The sequence below is a fragment of the Rhineura floridana genome, chromosome 20 (genome assembly GCF_030035675.1).
Source record: "Rhineura floridana isolate rRhiFlo1 chromosome 20, rRhiFlo1.hap2, whole genome shotgun sequence".
In the NCBI taxonomy this organism is placed as follows: Eukaryota; Metazoa; Chordata; class Lepidosauria; order Squamata; family Rhineuridae; genus Rhineura; species Rhineura floridana.
Genome location: NC_084499.1, coordinates 7,874,307 through 7,891,503, shown reverse-complemented (window position 1 = coordinate 7,891,503; position 17,197 = coordinate 7,874,307). Strand labels below are relative to the sequence as shown.

The 17,197-nt window shown below is 44.6% G+C and overlaps 1 protein-coding gene across 5 annotated transcripts in view; it reads right to left on the bottom strand.

The window, feature by feature from the left end:
- The window catches only part of CDK5RAP2 (CDK5 regulatory subunit associated protein 2), a 228,720-nt gene that overhangs the window by 197,896 nt on the left and 13,627 nt on the right, over positions 1 to 17,197 (bottom strand). For all 5 annotated transcript variants that reach the window (XR_009759736.1, XM_061603690.1, XM_061603693.1 and 2 more), the window contains 6 exons: positions 16,380 to 16,490; positions 12,689 to 12,765; positions 10,393 to 10,516; positions 9,402 to 9,556; positions 3,215 to 3,377; positions 1,888 to 1,941 (listed from right to left, as the gene is read on the bottom strand). Coding sequence is in view for 4 of the 5 variants with exons in the window: in XM_061603690.1 (XP_061459674.1) it covers positions 1,888 to 1,941; positions 3,215 to 3,377; positions 9,402 to 9,556; positions 10,393 to 10,516; positions 12,689 to 12,765; positions 16,380 to 16,490 (684 nt within the window). In the remaining variant the exon portion in view is untranslated. The remainder of the gene's footprint in view (positions 1 to 1,887; positions 1,942 to 3,214; positions 3,378 to 9,401; positions 9,557 to 10,392; positions 10,517 to 12,688; positions 12,766 to 16,379; positions 16,491 to 17,197) is intronic.

Sequence of the window (17,197 nt, the reverse complement as noted above, 5' to 3'; positions counted from 1 at the left end):
CCTTCCAACTCTACTATTCTATAATGGTCACTGATAATGTATAAATAAGTAAGATCATAAAGGCAGAAGGCTCAGAAAAAGAAAAAGGACAGAAAATGTCTACTCCCCAGGGCTTATATCAGATGTGGAGAATCTTTGGCCATCCAGATGTTGCTGAACTACAACCCCCATTATCCCTGGCCATTGGCCATACTAAGTTCCCCATACCTGCATTACATGTTGCTGATGCTGCTGAGGCTATTCCAACCACTGCTTTTCAAACATGGGGGAGAATGCACACAAGTAGAGCATGGTGGCACATTTACTGCTGCTTGCTTTTGCTGGTGACAGAGACAGAAGACTGATGACATTTCAGGAAGCAAGGTTGTGGAGAGATACGTTGACAAAAATATCCACTCTCCAAATGTTGCTGGGCTACAACTCCCATCATTCCTGACTATCAGACATGCTGGCTGGGGCTGATGGGAGTTGGGGGGGGGTCTATTAAACATCTGGATGGCCACAGGTTCTCCATCCTTGTTCTATATCATAGGAAACTGCCTTATACCGAGTCAAACCATTAGTCCATCTTGCTCAGTATTGTCTACACTGACAGGCAGCGGCTCTCCAGAGTTTCAGGCAGAAGCCCACCTTGCTCTTTCTCCTAGAGCTACTCCCAGCCCTACCTGGAGATGCTGGGGATGGACCTTCTGTATGCAAAGAGATGCTCTGCCACTGAGCTATAACCCTTCCTCAAGATAAAGAGCATCTAAAAATGAGTCTTCAGAACGGCCTAGTACAGGCAATAACTCTGAAAAAAGACTGCCGTGGATTTCCCTACCTAGTATACATTTTAGTGGGCATATGGAAGCATTATATTTTTATCCAGTTTTTCAGACAAATATTGTCTCCCAAAGCTGCTTGCATCAATGAAAAACAAAACAACAACAACAGACACCCAAAGGAAGGGGAGTTATTAAAGGGTGGGAAATGGCAAGTTTCAAACAAGCATTTATATCCAGCTGGGCAAGGCTGATTTTCCCTTGCTAATGGCCTTGCTTATAGGCACAGACTTAGAATCAAACAAAACAGAAACTAGTCACCAGAGGGTTCTTTTTTTGGGGGGGAGGTATCATTCACAGTCCAAAAGTGGAGTACAAGGGTGGGAAACCTCTGGCCCATCGGCCAAACCTGGCCAACCAGGCCTCCCTACGTGGCCCGCAAGGCTGTTTTGGGGAAGCCACACACCCTGCATCTGACATGACATGGCGGGGCTTCAAAGAATAATTGGGAGCTTAAAGTGGGCTCCTACTCGGTCTTTGCTGGAGCAAGGTACACTGCCAACTGCCCATGGGTAGTAGGAGCATGCCTTGCTCTCCCTTCTACAGCTGTTCTTTAAAGCTGCTCTGTGCTTCCCCTTTCCACCTCCAACATTGGGGATGGAAAACCAAAGTGTGGGGAGATGTCGTGTGATTGATAGGTGGGTTGCCCTGCCCACCTGGCAAAGTTAGCCCGTGGAGTGGGGCTAGATAAAGATCTGGCTCCTGGAGCCAAAACGGTTCCCTACCCTTGGTGGAGAAGGAAGAAATCAAAATCCAAGATTCAGGATGGGGAGAGAAAGTCAGAAGTAGATCCTAGCAAAGCAAGGACAAACTGACTGTCGGTCCTTAACAGCACATGTTGCATTTGTTGCAAAATGTTTTAATACTGGAAGCTCTCTCCTTGGCTTAAAACTGTTTGGAAACAAGTTGAGCTTCAGCTCCTACTCACAACACAATAAAAAGACTCTTGCAAAGGATGTTCTTCCATCACATCTTATCCCAGAAATTCTAAGTGGAAACTTTGAATGCCCCTGCTGATACACAGCAAATAGAAGGGAAATTGAGGGGGGAGGGATTCAAGATGTACCTCAATCCTTTTTTCAAAGTCACGTTTCTCATTGCTGAATTCTGTTCTGAGAGCCTAAAAGAATAAAACAGACTTGTTTTCACTCTAGTGTCAATCATTAGTTAGATAGATGGACACATAGCAGCTTATTTTATTTCCAATAAGAAAAAGTGGGTGAAGTCAAGAGGACTAGAACTCTAACATATAAATCTCAATTATACATATCTGAAAATCTGGTCTGTGCACGCAATTCTAGTTATGCCCTCCCTTTTTAACTCCCTATATTTGTTAAGCAGCATGTCTACATGTAGACATCAGAGAGCCCTAAATGGTTGGGTGAAGTTAAGAGCAGATGGATAGACACCCTCCGTTTGCAGAAAAATTAACCCAATAAAAAGTGCCACCCTGTTCCGCCCATGGAGTGAACCCAGCAAAGATCAATTCATGACAAGAGGAAGAAGGGGATAAACAGTCCTCCATTTCCCCAACCACCATTCCTTGCAGGTTTACACGCTATCCATTTCGAAAATTTTGTGCCCACATGCAAAGACTGAGGCTAGGGCCCCTAAGCCAGGTGTGGGGGAACCTTTGGCCCTCCAGATGTTGCTGAACTACAACTCCCATCATCCCTGGCCACTAGCCATGCTTGGTGGGGCTCATAGGAGTTGTAGTTCAGCAACATCTGGAGGGCCAAAGGTGGAAGAGGGCTCCTTAAAGGAAAGGTAGGATACAAATATCATCATCAGCAGTTTCTGAAAGATGGTGCCAGTGTGATCCCTTCTTCCAGTCTTTGGCAAAGAATTACTGATATATATATTTATTGCTAGAAGCCTGGACAGATAACACCCAAATAAGGAGAGGTTGAGAAACACTGGGCCTCACAGCTAGGCAGCCAAGCCCACACTTTCTATGCAGGAGGTCCCAGGTTTAATCCCCAGCGATCTCTTGTATGGTGTAGTGGTTAGTGCTGAGACCAACATTCAAATCCCCACTCAGCCATGAAGCTCAGTGGGCAATTTGGGACCAGTCACTTTCTTAGCCTAACCTACCCCACAGGGTTGTTGCGAGGATAAAACAGGAAGGGAAGAAGAAGCGTATATGAAAACCTGAGCTCCTTAAAGGAAAGGTGGGACAGAAATCTGAAGATGAAAATTAAAAAAAATAACCAGGAACAGCAACTGGCCATTGCAGAATAAATAATGAAAGAACAGCTCTGTGTCAATCCAGCTTACATGACTAGCCATGCCTTAGCCAACAGGAGAGCAACCTAGGTGCCAAACAGGATCTTCTCTAGGGAGGGCATCCCACAAGTTCAAGGACAGGCCTGCTCTTCCAACAGGACACTCACCTCCAGCTCCTTCTCTGTTTCACACACCAAGGCAATGGTGTGATCTTGGATTTTCTCTCCTGACAAACTCTCCTCCAAAGATCTTTTCTGTGACTCAGCCTCTTCCAAACTCTGGATTAGAGCTTCTTTATTTTTTAGAGACAGGTTCAGTTGCTCTATACATCTAAAAGTACAAAAAACAAAATTATTGTGACATAGGCATAGTGGAAGGGAGCAACAGAAGACCTGACAGATACATCTAGGCACTGAATGGCCCCTCTTGTTTTATCACAACCCCTGTCCCCGCAAAAAGAAAATGAAACAAAACAAATGAAACAAACAAAACAGTGAAACAAACAAATTAAAATTAAAAGCAGACTGGACACATAAGCAATGCCAGGTTGGCTCCCTTGATTGTGCTCCCCAAAATTCTGCAAGTGGAGTTAAAGCAATGGTGGGGAACCTTTGTCACCCAAGGACTGCATTTCCTTCTGAACAACCTTTCAGGGGCCACATGTCAATGGCTGGTAGGGCCAGAGGCAAAAGTGGGCAAAGCAATTAATTTAAATGTTTACCTTTGTACAATAGGCTAGTTTATACATACAGTCACACACCCCTCTCTATCCTCCATCAGATAAGCAAGCAGCATGATCAGAGTTCAAGAACGCATTCCAGCCAGGCAAAAACACTTGGAATATGAGGAGTTCCAAGTGAGGGGTGTGGTCTAGGAAAGTTCTGAGGGCCACATTCAGCCCCCAGGCCTGACGTTCCCCACCCCTGCATTGGAGCTACCTTTACCAATAGCAGATTTTATAAGGAAAGGGCTACACCTGATTATAAACAAGTGCAATAAGAGAAATTGCTCCAGCAGTGGCCAGCTGGCTTCCTTAGCATAACTATTTGTGCTTTAAATGATGCAAAAATTGACAAAATCAGTGGTTAGGTATATTAACCAAGTCCTAGATGTAATGACGTAGTGGTTAAAATGTTGGACTATGACCTGGGAGACCAGGGTTCGATTCCCCACATAGCTTTGGGCCAGTCACTGCCTCTCAGCCTCAGAAGGAGACAATGGTAACCCCCCTCTGAATACCGCTTACCATGAAAACCCTATTCATAGGGTCGCCATAAGTCGGGATTGACTTGAAGGCAGTCCATTTCCATTTTCAATGGAAAAGGAACAGTGTTCTTACCATAAATTGTATTTCTTCATGGATGACAACAGGTCTCCAAGCAGGTTGTGTACCTCCCCCTACAGCTCAGAGATAGAAACGCTTCAATCAATACTTTTGCTCCTCCCCTCTTGTGAAGGCTCAGTTCATTTATTGGAAAAGCTGTAGAGATCAGCCTTAACAGAAACTCAAAATCATGGTACAAGACCAAGAACACTGAACCATAGAACAGATTGTTAGAAACAAGGTCACCTGACCATCAACAAGCAGTTATAGCAGAAAAAGAATCATGGCACCCACTGACTCAGTCCCAGCCACCAGAATTTACGACGACACAAGATACTTATAGGGTGGGCCTTGGGGACCTCTTGTCATACATGAAGAAATACCATTTACGGTAAGAACACTGTTCCTTCTCTCATAGATGACAGAGGTCCCCAAGCAGGACGTACTAAAGCTGCAGACCTAGGATGGGACAATGGTAGACGCAGAGGAGGAGAAGACTTGTTGCAGAACCTGTGGCCAAATGACGCCTCCAGTGAGGCATATAGATCAATTTTACAGTGTCTCGTGAAGGTACTGGGAGTGGACCAAGTGGCTGCTCTACAGATATCTACTATCAGATCATTCAACGAAAAACCGCTGACGTACGGCAGACCTAGTGGCGTGTGCTGTAATGTGCAGTGATGAAGGCAAGTATAGGGCCTATGCCAAGGAAATGCAAGCTCTAATCTACCGAGCTAGGGTTGAACTTGATCTTTTTTCCCATAGCGGCGGGATGGAAGGACACGAATAGGAACTCAGATCACCTAAACGGTTTGGTTCCATTAATATACATCTTCAGTGCTCGTCTAGCGTCTAATGAGTGCCATGCCTTCTCTTTGGGGTGGGAAGGGTTAGGACAGAAAGAAGGTAGAATTATTTCCTGTGTTTACTTTGGGGACAAAGGATGGGTTAGTACATAGCACCACGCTGTCTTTATGGAAAATACATCGGTGCTTTTTGACAGATAGAACCTGGAGCTCAGACACCCTACGCACTGTCCTAATAGCCACTAGAAAAACTGTTTTGAAGGAAAGAATTCTGAGAGGGACTGACCCCAAGGTTCAAAGGGGGTTAGCATTGTGAGAACATTTGAGGGCCAGATCTGACCTGCGTTGACTGAGGTCTTTTAGCTGCACATCTCCCACTTTCCTGTGTTGTGGAAAGAAACGTAAGGAAACGAGGCCCCAATAACTCTTATGCCAGAGAAACATATGGAGACTCAGGCCAGCAAATGACTTGGGTATGACCGAGGTAAACCTAAAGAGCCCCTCACACAACTAATGAATGCCCAGCCTTCTCCACAGGATGAGCTGGATTGGAATGGAATGAACTGAGGAAAAAGGACCATGAAAACAGCACGGCTAGATATACCGGGGATGCCATGATGGAGTCAACTCCACATTGTTTCCAGCAAACATGGCCAATAGGCCAAGGTATCCAACTAGCACTACCTCAGACAGCCACCTGATAGAATTCAAATCCCTATTTGAAGAGGGAACCAATGGCAGTCAAGGAGGTTCAGGAGTTGGTATTAGCAGTGAGGGTGTTACTAACCTAGCAGCTGGCAACACCAATCGCTTTTCGACCGTTAGTCTACAGGAGGACCACTTAGGCCACGCTGGAAATGGTAAAGATGTCATCTTTATCAGACAGAGCTGTGCAGTTAAAGGTGTGGATTGGTCTTTTGTGTTCTGTGATTTGAATTGGATTTAATTGACTGTTTTGTATTTCGTGTTTTGACATGTATTTGTATTATATTTTTATTGTACGTCGCCTAGAGTGACAGGATTTTACCTGCCAGATAGGCGTCTAATAAATTTTAGATAATAATAATAACAATAAATTACCGGATGAATTTCAAAATGAAAGAAACATCTCAGAGACTATTGCCCCCAGAAACCAATCAGAATTCCTTAAGGAGTTTCCGGCAGGAAAAAAAGAATTTTGCTCCATGGAATCCATGGGTTGCTTCATAACCTTTACCATTGTCTTAAGGCTACCTTGTAGTTACACAGAGAGATAGCCAGCAGCTTGAGTAGCCTTACTATTGTCTTATGGCTACCCTGTAGTAATGCAGGGAGGTAGCCAGCAGCTTGGCTGGGTCCAAGAAGATAGGCAAATGCATGGAAGACAAGGCCAGCAGTGGTCACCAGACACAATGAACATGCTCTGACTGCATAAACAGGGACAAATGCTTTGAACACCTAGCCATCCGAAACTGTGGGAGCAGACTGCTGTATTCAAGTTCTGCGTGCGAGCCTCCCCTGGACATATGGGGCTGCTGGAGAGTCAGCCACAGGAAGTAAATGTCTAGGGACATATTCTGACTAAGTACCTGTGCAGTAACCAGTCCAGAGGACTACCTGTCAAAACAAAAAGAGTAAAATAAAAAAAGATTAATTTCCTTTCTTTAACCACTGAAATGCGTAACTGCAAAGATGCGCATGTGTTTAACCTTGAGTCAGGCTACACAAGTTGAAGTAAGTCTTACCAAAGGCTAAATTGTTTTGATAAATTGAATACGGCATCTTAAACTGTTAGAGGTCACCCAGGGACCTGCAGATGAAAGTCAGGAGTTGACTGAACAACCACCACCTTTCAGGGGAACTGCACCTCAGCACATATATGCCAATGTGAGTAACCTTGAGTGTAGTTACACAAAGTGAAACAGCTAAGTAAGCCTCACCAAAGGCTAAATGGAACATTAAACTCTCTTAAGTCACCCAGGAGCCTGCTGGTAAAGGGAAAGACTTAACTGGGCAGTCAGCTTAATTTACGTTACCTTGCTAAATTACGTTTACCCAGGAGGATAACAAGGGGACCCTTAGAACTTCCAAGGCAGCCCCTATAGAAATCCAAATATTTACTCATACAGTTATGAAGCGTCGCAACTATTCAGAGAAGCAAACTGGGGCTTTGCCTTGACGCACTAGAAATAGATAGGGAAGAAAACCTCATGTAATTGACAAGCTATACAGTAGGGGCCTGCTTTTCAGCGCCCCACTTGTCAATGTTCCGTTAATACGGCGCGAGGCTCATCTTCCGCCCCCTTCTTTTCCTCCTCCGGGAGTGGCAGCGCAAATAGCTGTAGCACGCAATCAGCTGTAGTGCAGGGAGCTTCAGGGGCCAAGCACTGTTAGCTGGAGCGTGGCGGCTGGAGCTCCCCACGCTCCAGCTGATTGAAGCCTGCTGCTGTGCTGGCGCGATCAGCTGGCACATGGGGAGCTCCAGCCGCCGTGCTCCGGCTGACAGCACTTGGCCTCTGAAGTTCCCCACGCTCCAGCTGATCGCACCAGCGCAGCAGCAGGCTTCGCTCGCTCTCTTTCTGGATGGGCTATGTTCCACTTTTCAGCTATTTTCGCTTTTTCGGAGGGGGCCTGGAACCAACCCACCATATGAGTGCGGCCCTACTGTATTCAGCTTAATTTACTTATCTTGCTCGGTTTTCCCACCAGGATGACAGGAAGATCCTCCTCTGTAAGGAAGTCACTGGATACATCCAAAGATTCACACAGACAGTTATGAAGGACCGCAAAAATTACACAGAGAGTTATGAAGGGCTGCAATTGTTCAGAGGAACAGACTGGAGCTTTGAACTTAAGCTCATGAGGCAATTCATATGTCCTCACTACACTGAGGTCCCTTAGAGGAGCCTGTTATGTAAATTGGTATAAATGAGCAGAGATTGTCAACGGTCTGAGATGAGTGTGTGCCAGTGTGTGCGTTTACCTAAGTGGCAGGCTTTTACCATGCATTAGAATCACTGAGACTTAAGACTTAGTAAATTAAGATAAGCTACTTTATTTATAGAAATGCATAGTAGATAGGAAAGGCATACCTAGTTCTAACTAAGTTGGAGGCGTATTCCCCTCATGGCTCAGGAGAGAGAGCAAAGACAAAGATGTCTCCTCTCTCTTGAACAGTCGAAGAACAGAAGAAGGAAAGGGAGGAAGGAGGAGGGGCAGATAAGTTTCCCTAAGATGTATCAGTCTCCAGACGGAAGTCAGTCAGAACATCACAGGTAAAGGTAGTCAAGCCTAGCCAGCTAGAGGACCCTAACTATCTCCCTGCTGGAACATAAACAAAATAACTAAACAGGAGTTGCTCTTGCCCCACTTCCAACAGAGCCACCAGGTTACTCTACTGTTGCCTGTAGAAATGGCCTGCTGCTGTTCAGGTCCTGGGAGAACTGGACTTTGAGCTGAAGCTTATGAGGCAATCCATATGCCTTCACTACACTGAGGTCCCCTAGAGGTAGGGTTGCCATATTCCAATTCCACAAATCCGGGCGGGCTGATTTGCATATTATGCAAATTATAAATTAGTTGCATAATGTGGATATTATACTTTGAAGGCTGCCCCTTTAGCCTTTTCCATTGTCAATTTGCGGGAGGAAAAGAAAGGAAGGAAAGGGTGTTGCTGTTGTTTTAACGTGATTTATTTTTTTTTAGGAGAAACAAGACAAAGACGAAAACGGAGAGGAGAAAGAAGAACAAACACAGATAAACCAACAGAAGAAGGAAGCAGCAAGAAAACTTAGTAAGGAGAGAGATCTCCGACAGGATGTACTCCAAGCTGAGACAGGAAACAAACTGAGCCTCGACAAGAGAGGAGGAGCAAAAGTATTGAAACATTCCCGTCTCTGAGCTGTAGGGGGGGCTACACTAACCGCTTGGAGACCTCCGTCATCCATGAGAGAACCATGGTTTCCTGCTATGCGAAAGAGCCACAGCAACCCCATCTCCTCTTGTGCACCCACAAGGAGGTGACCCGAACCATCTGCTTTAGATTTTAATCTAACCACAGTTCTTCGTGACGTCTGAAATCAGGGAACTGTGGTTTGTTAGTGAAAACGAACCAGGGTGAAACCATACTTTCAGATCCTGGCTGGTTTCCCATTGCCATTTGGGAATCAAGCCGTAGACTAGAACAACCTGGAAAATAAAACCAATTTGACAAGATGTAGTATTCATCAACAATAACAGCCTAACCTGTCTTTTTCTTCTAGGACTGTCATTACATCCAGATCCTTTGGCTGCATATTTGTAATCAAAGAAAGTTGTTGTTCAGCTGTGAGTCTTAGAACCCTCTCATGCTCCGTCATTGCAAACGCTTTCTCAACTTCTTCCTGTGCCGTCTTAAGATCCTGCATTCAGAAAGTAAGAGACATATGATGAACCAACTTGTCATGGCCCAGGAATGTTTGACCTGCTTTTCCAAGCAACATCACCCCTCCTGGGCCGATTAGCCAAGCAAGGATCATCATTCATGGTGGAGGGGGTGGTATCCACCATGTATATAGAAATATTGTCACATTTACTACAGCATGTGGTTTTGTGGGCCAAAATCTACTTGATGATATGCATGAGGTCTTATCCTGAGTTGCAGGTACGTATATACATTGGGAGGGAGAACACTGTAAATAGTGAGATCAGAAGGAAATTTAATGCCGAAAAGCACAAAGGGCAATAATTACCTTAATAGTGGTACCTTAATAATTCAAATAAGCAGTAGTTTATAACGCAAACTTCCTGGCATAGGTAAGCAAATTTAATGTGATAAAAATCTATTGTGCCAATTCACTCCACAACTGATAGCACTGAATCTATTGATGTACTGCCTCACCCTGCTTGCCTTCTGTGAAACTCGGACCCTGATGACACCTCTGCCCTACCTCTGGTCCCTTAGACCCTGTTCTGCTTACTCTGGCCTTGTCATACCCTGTTTGGCCCTCATCCCTATCTCAGCACCCAACAGCCAAGAGCAGACACACATTCACATACCCCCGCGAAGGCAGGGAAGTGACAACTATGCATCAATTTTTCATCCTAACACACAGAGACTGAATTACCCACATTTTACTTATTTAGAAAAGCAAATGATGAAAGACAACAAGAGCTTTCGCACAGTACCCAGCAAAGCATAATGTCAGAAACTGTAAACAAACACCTGTGCGTGCTCAATGAAAACACATGGACTTGCCTCCTCCAGAAGGGTAATCCTGTGTGTCAAGCTCTCTTCCACCTGCTGGACTTTCTTATGAGCCTCCTCCTTCAGATGCTGGATTTCGGCATCACCACCTTGAGCCAAGCTTTCCACTGCTTTCCTGCAAAGGCAAAAGCACAGATCCTTTTAGAAATTAAAGAGGAACAAAACTGGCATCCAAGGTTACTCACCTAATAAATAAGAATTAGAACTACTACAGTGTTATAACCTCAAACTACCTCGCAGCATTGTTGCGAGGGTCAAATAGGGAGGGAACTATGTACGCTGTACTGCACTCCTTAGAGGAAATGTATTTAAAAGCATTTATAAACTGCTTAACATTTCAAAATTTTCTACGTGGTAAAAAAGGTAAAGGTATCCCCGCACTTGTAGTGCGAGTCGTTTCCGACTCTTAGGGTGACATCTTGCGACGTTTACTAGGCAGACCGTATATATGGGGTGGGATTGCCAGTTCCGTCCCCGGCCTTTCTTTACCCCCCAGCGTATGCCAGGTACTCATTTTACCGACCACGGATGGATGGAAGGCTGAGTGGACCTCGACCCCTTTTACCGGAGATTCGACTTCCTCCTTCCGTTGGAATCGAACTCCAGCCGTGAGCAGAGCTTCGGCTGCGTTACCGCCGCTTACCAATATAACCAATATAGCTGTAACATCTATCTATCTATACATGTAATATTTTTGTAAGCTATCATGCTGTCATGCAGAATGATGGAAGCATTCCATGGGGGCAAGTCGGCAGGCACGTGGCAGGCATGATGTGAGCAAGCAAGGTGGGAGAATAAGGCGGCCTAGGCAAGTCATGAAGGAATAGTCACGACAGCCTGGAGTAGCTCCTTATCAACTCTCCTGCTCTACTGCTGCTGCCCCCACCACCTCAGCCTCAGACAGAGGAGGGAAGCAGCAGGAAAGAAGGATGGTTGCTGAGGCCACTCCCTATTGTTCCTGTGTCACTTGCCTCAGCAGGCCGCCTCTCTCTTCCTTGCAGGAGAAGGTCTAAAGCGGAGGACAAGAGAAAACTTCAGTGATCCATTTGGTAGTCCCTGTGTGCATGTGTGTTTGGGAGTCCTGGGGGGTGAGCTTGTGTGTGTGTGTGTGTGTGTGTGTGTCCCTAGTTGGCGAGTGGACCAAGTTGGTAGGCAAAGCCCCCCTAGTAAAAGCATATAAAAACAACAGGAAATCAGAAGATTCAAAAGTTGAAATAAAAATGTTACAACAAAATCACACACTACGCATTCACACATTAACTGTGTGAAGAGGGGAGCGTCTACATGCTGAAAGGAGCCAGTGGAACCATAGGACTGACCCCACCTCCAGCACCTTGCAGTTTCCCCACCACCCACGTCCCCTCATGTATTAGGCATTAAACCAATGAAGCTTACTTGCAGAGACTTTGCCGTGTGCAGTCTTCCATAGGAGCTGGAACCCTGCTCGATCCACAACTAGGGTTCCAGCTCCCATAGCAAACTACGCATATAAGCTTACTTGGTTCAATTGCCCATATGTGATGTGCGGACATTGGGGACAGTGAAACTGCACAATGGAGGGGATGGGGCCAATGGTCCTGCAGCCACTCTCAATGTGTGGACCTCCTTTAAGTAATAAATTCATGAAGGGGGCTACTTGATATAGCACTTTGAAGTGTTTATAAGAATTCACACACTTCACCTGGGGGATCCTTAACACGAGGATAAAGCAGGTGAGCACTGTTGGGTAGATCAGAATTATTATGATTATTCATCTTTATCACCTTTCTAATACAAGCAGGGAATTGTTTCTCTATGGAGTATTCTGCCATGTGGACTCCCACCTGCAGTCTGAAGTGCAACAGTGCAGATAGAGGGTAACCCCCTCCATGACAACTAGGCCCCAGACATAGAGAAGGTGGGGAAATCCATCCCTCCTCCATCAGCCTGCACTGGCAACCAGGCAAATTGTTCAACATATTACTGACTTAAGAAGAAAAAAGATGAGAATATCACATTGGCAGGAGAGAAAGATCATATGAAGTGACTGAGGAGAAGGACTTGAAGTAGCAGGACCAGGATGTGGTAACACAGTGCACAGCCAAGTTGCTTACTTGAAAGAGGATCTACAAGAGAAGAACTTTTCCGTTACAAAAAAACAGAAATGCTAGTCCTAATCGGAGACTGGGATGCATCTGCACAGGCTAATCTCTGGACAGAAACCTTGGAGAAACCCCCCTACTGCTGACACAGCATTACACCTAGAAAGGAGGGTCAGCAAAGGCAGCAAAAGCAAGGCGATACTTACGAAGCCTTGACAAGCAGTCGCTCCCGCTCCTGCAGTTCTCGTTTCTGGCTTTCCAATTCGACTTTGAGTTCAATGTTCTAGAGGAATGAGAGAAGGAAAAAACCGCCAACTAGTTCAGCTAGGGAAGATTGTGTGCCCCCGGCCCCTGCATCCCATCCCCTGGCGTAGGCAGTTTGTAAATTGAATATCCAATTTACATTAAGTGAGTAGGGAATGGAACATTTACAAGATTTGATGCTCAAAATTGGTAAAGGATTAAACAAAAATTATTTAGGACAGGTGTGGGAAAACATTTTCAGCCCAAGGGCCACATTCCCTTCTAGACAACCTTCCAAGGGCCACATGCCAGTAGTGGGCAACGGCAGAGGCAAAAACGGGCAGAGCAATGAATGTAGATTTTACCTTTGTGCAGTAGTCTAGTTTCTATACACACTCATCCATCTCTATCCCCCATCCAGATAAGCACAAAGCATTATCAGAGTTCCAGAACGCATTCAGGCCAGTCAAAAACACTCAAGGACACCATGGAGTAGAGCCTAAGACAAGTATGGCATAGGAGGAGGATGTGATCTGGAGAGAGTTCCAAGGGCCAGAGAGGTCTGGAGGGTCACTTTCAACCCCAGACCTAAGGCTCTTCACCTCCAGTTTAGGAAGAGAGATAACAAAATGCAAGATCATACAACTGAATCTAATTTTTTCTGGAGTCATTGTAAATGTACCACCATGCTGCAGATGAGGCTACAACCTATCAAGAGCTACCAGGACCCAAAGCTGGAACCTATGTAGAAGCCCCATATGGCAAGCCACAGATTGGAGGATCTCACTAGGCAAAGTTCCCACATATTGGAGTAACTCTGTCCATGCAGGCTGACCATTGGTTATCTTCAACAGGAAAGGCTATAAAGGCTTCCTATTCAGGCTGGGGTGTTGTTTGGATAACAACAGTCTTTACTGTTTCTTGGCTTGTTTGGAGTGTATGGTACACTGATGGTTGTCTCAACCTAGGGCCTCTGACCACTATGGATAATAGGATGGTGGATTAGACGGCTTTTGGCTTGATACAAGCTGATGAATACTAGATTTAGCAAAGGCCAAAGAGATTGCTTCTTCACACAATGTAAAACTAACTTCAGGAATTTGCAGCATCAAGACCTGGCGATGGTGGTTGTCTTAACATGTCTCTAAAAAAAGAGGATTAGACAGGACAGGGGGCAGTCTCTATCAACCATTACAAGCCATGACAGATACATGGAGCTTCCATATATGAAGAAGTATGCCTCTGAGTATCAACTATGGGGAAGGCCTTCATGCCTGCTAGCAGGCTTCCTGGAAGCATCTGACTGGGAAAACAGGATACTGGATTGGATATACCTTTGGCCTGGTGCAAAAAGGCTCTTCTTAAGATGGCAATCTCAACAATAAATAGTTCAGAATAAAGTATGCATAGTTCTGTACACACCCAGCAGTCGTATAAAAATGCAATTCATAAATTCCAAGGGAATGCTAAAATATTACCATTAAGAAAAAGGGGGAAAAGCCAAGGACACTTAAGAACAAAAGAGTAGCCCTGCTGGATCAGGCCAAAGGGCCATCTAGTCCAGCGTTCTGTTCTCATAGGGACCAACCAGATACTCTAACAGGAAGCCCGCAAGAAGGACCTAAAAGCAACAGCACTCACCCTGTACACATACGAAGACTCAAGAGTGAAGATCTGAGTTGCTACAACCAATGACCTAGAGAGGTAGTGGGCTCTCCAACACTGATTCAAGAGGCAGCTTGGACAGCCATCTGTCGGGAATGCTTTGATTTGGATCCCTGCCTTGAGCAGAGGGTTGGACTCGATGGCCTTGTAGGCTCCTTCCAACTCTACTATTCTGTGATTATATGATTATACTTTATAGTTCAATGCCATAGAAATGCATTCCAACTTTGCAAAGGCTTCACAGCCTGTCTTCCTTCCCTGAGCTTCAGCAGTTGTGGAAGCTTAGCCGCACTGAAAATATCCCACATTCATTCTAACCAGCCTTCAGTAGTTAGCTGAGCGATCACCTGTTGCTTAAAAGAAGTAGCCATTAAGAGTCCCAGTATCTACAGTAGGTTTAGAAGCAGCCTACATGAAATGCCATTGCGGGCTGCCTTACAAACATCTATCCAATTTCCATGATCAGATATCTCCATCGTATCTGGAGGTCATCATCATTACTACTACTGTATTTCCAGAATGTATCTGTCTCCTTGTAAATACCATCTACAGGATATTTTAAAACAGTCCTTTTTAACAGTGGTAAAATGGTTCATCTCTTGCTCATAAATCAAGACCCACATAGATTCTATTATCTCCATTCTAGTCTCTTGGGACGATTTTTTCATCTGGGATGCCTCCTTCTTTCTACCACCTTGAGTACTTGATAACATTTTATAAAGACACAGATAACAAGCCCTTGGCAGTTTTAATGTCGACAAGTCTTGGATACTATTAAAACAGCCTGAAACAGTCTGCTTTTGGGGACAAGCTCACTTCAGGAGTTGAGGTTGTGAAGTACAATCAATCAACTGGGCTGTATTCAGCGCTAGTCCTACTCAGAGTACACCCACTGAAAATTATAGACATTACTAACTTAGATACATTGACTTCAATGGGTTTATTCTGAGTAAAACTTCATAGCAGCTTTGGCAACAGTAGCGACCTTAACTGTAGACTCCTACACTACATGGGAGTGGTGAGATTCCCATTTAAGGGCAAGAATGCTTCCTAGAAAGCCCTGCAACTTGAGAACAATTGAGGGGCTTTGCCCATATTTCATTGGTAAGGAAGTCTCTCATATAGGTGCTGTTATCAGAACAAAGGAGCCCTTTAGTGCTTACTCACCAAAAACAAGAACCTCTCCTTTTATCAAAATAATCTTTCTGCCTCAGTTTGATGTGAGAGGATTATAATGTAATTTCTGAAAGATATGTTTGACTGATAAAATAGTCAGACCGAACAAGCAATTTAAATTAAATAGGAAGGAAATTCTTTGATTAGGACTCCTAGTAATGCAATTGTTTTAGTTTAGTACTGAAACAGCATCATTTAAGAAGTAAACCTACATATCATACAAAGGTCATACAAACCCCTTATTACTGTAAATCTCATAGCTGAAATATAATGAAGCTGTTCAACTGTAAATCTCCAACACCAAGGGGCTTACGGTGAAGCATATCTAGAACTAGAAGAATGGCTTGCATCAACAACAAAAGTACACACACTGAGGAATCCTGTTCCTCTTTAATAAGTCCCACTGTATCCAACGGGATTTTCCCCAAGTATCAAGGAGGCCCTTTTGTCCCACCTGGGTGAAAGCATGTTTGAGTGGCATGAGGGCCTTCTCGGCGGCCGCACCCAGATTACAGAACACCTTGTCCCAAGAAGTGTGGTTAGGACACTGTTGCTATTTTTCACCAAGATTTTGTTTTAATCCTGCAAGATTTTGTTGTATGCAATAAATAATATTTTTGTGTGTTAGTTTTAACTGGTGAACCACTCTGCTTGGTCCATTATTTTGTATACTGTTTATATAAAGTTGCAATTTTTGTAAGCCATCCCAAGTGGTACTATTGCACCAGAAGAGTGGGATATAAATATATTAATGAATAAATAAAGAATGCATAAATTGCTCACGCTAGTTATATGGGGTTTCAAAATACCTACAATTCGGTAGATGTCTTCATTGGGACCATCGAATTTCTGCTGCATGCGTTCTTCCAGGAAATATATGCGCAGTTTCAGGTTGAAATTCTCTTTTCGCAGCTCAATGATTTGCTACAACAGAAAAGAAAGAGACCATGTCTCTGCACCAACCCAGCTACATCGTGTTCACAAGACAAAAACAGCTGCTCTCAAAGATTAACCTGGTCTGCAACAGTTATGCAAATACAAATTTCTTTGTTGAGGACGTTCTACATTTTCCAAAATAGCCTGAAGAGCAGGAGTGGGGAGTCTTTTTCAGACCATGGACCACACATTCCCCTCTGGGAACTTTCCAGGAGCCACATGCCAGTAGTGGGAGAGGCCAGAGGCAAAAGTGGGCACAGCAAGGAATGTAAATTTCACCTTTGTACAGTAGGCTGGATTCTACACACTCACACAGTCTCCTCTAGTCTCTGTTCAGGCAAGCAAGAAGCAAGGCCTTTGAGGGGTGTGGCCTAGGGAGAGTCCCAAGGACCAGACAGAGACCTGGAAGGCCACATTTGAGACCCAGGTTTGAGGCTCCACACCCCTGCTGTAGTGGGTAAACAAGAATTAATGACATATCACCCTACAAAAATAGCATAACTGAAAAGATTTGGGACCTCACCAATTGAGCAAATAGCTGAATTACACAAAGTTAGCTTTGAGAAGTTTTTTTTGGGGGGGGGGTGAAACTAATCAATAAATTCTGTGTCATGATGAGCACATATCATCATCAGCTGCACACACACTACTTATTATTAACAGGGGCCTCTCAAACAGGTAGCTTCCTGCAACCA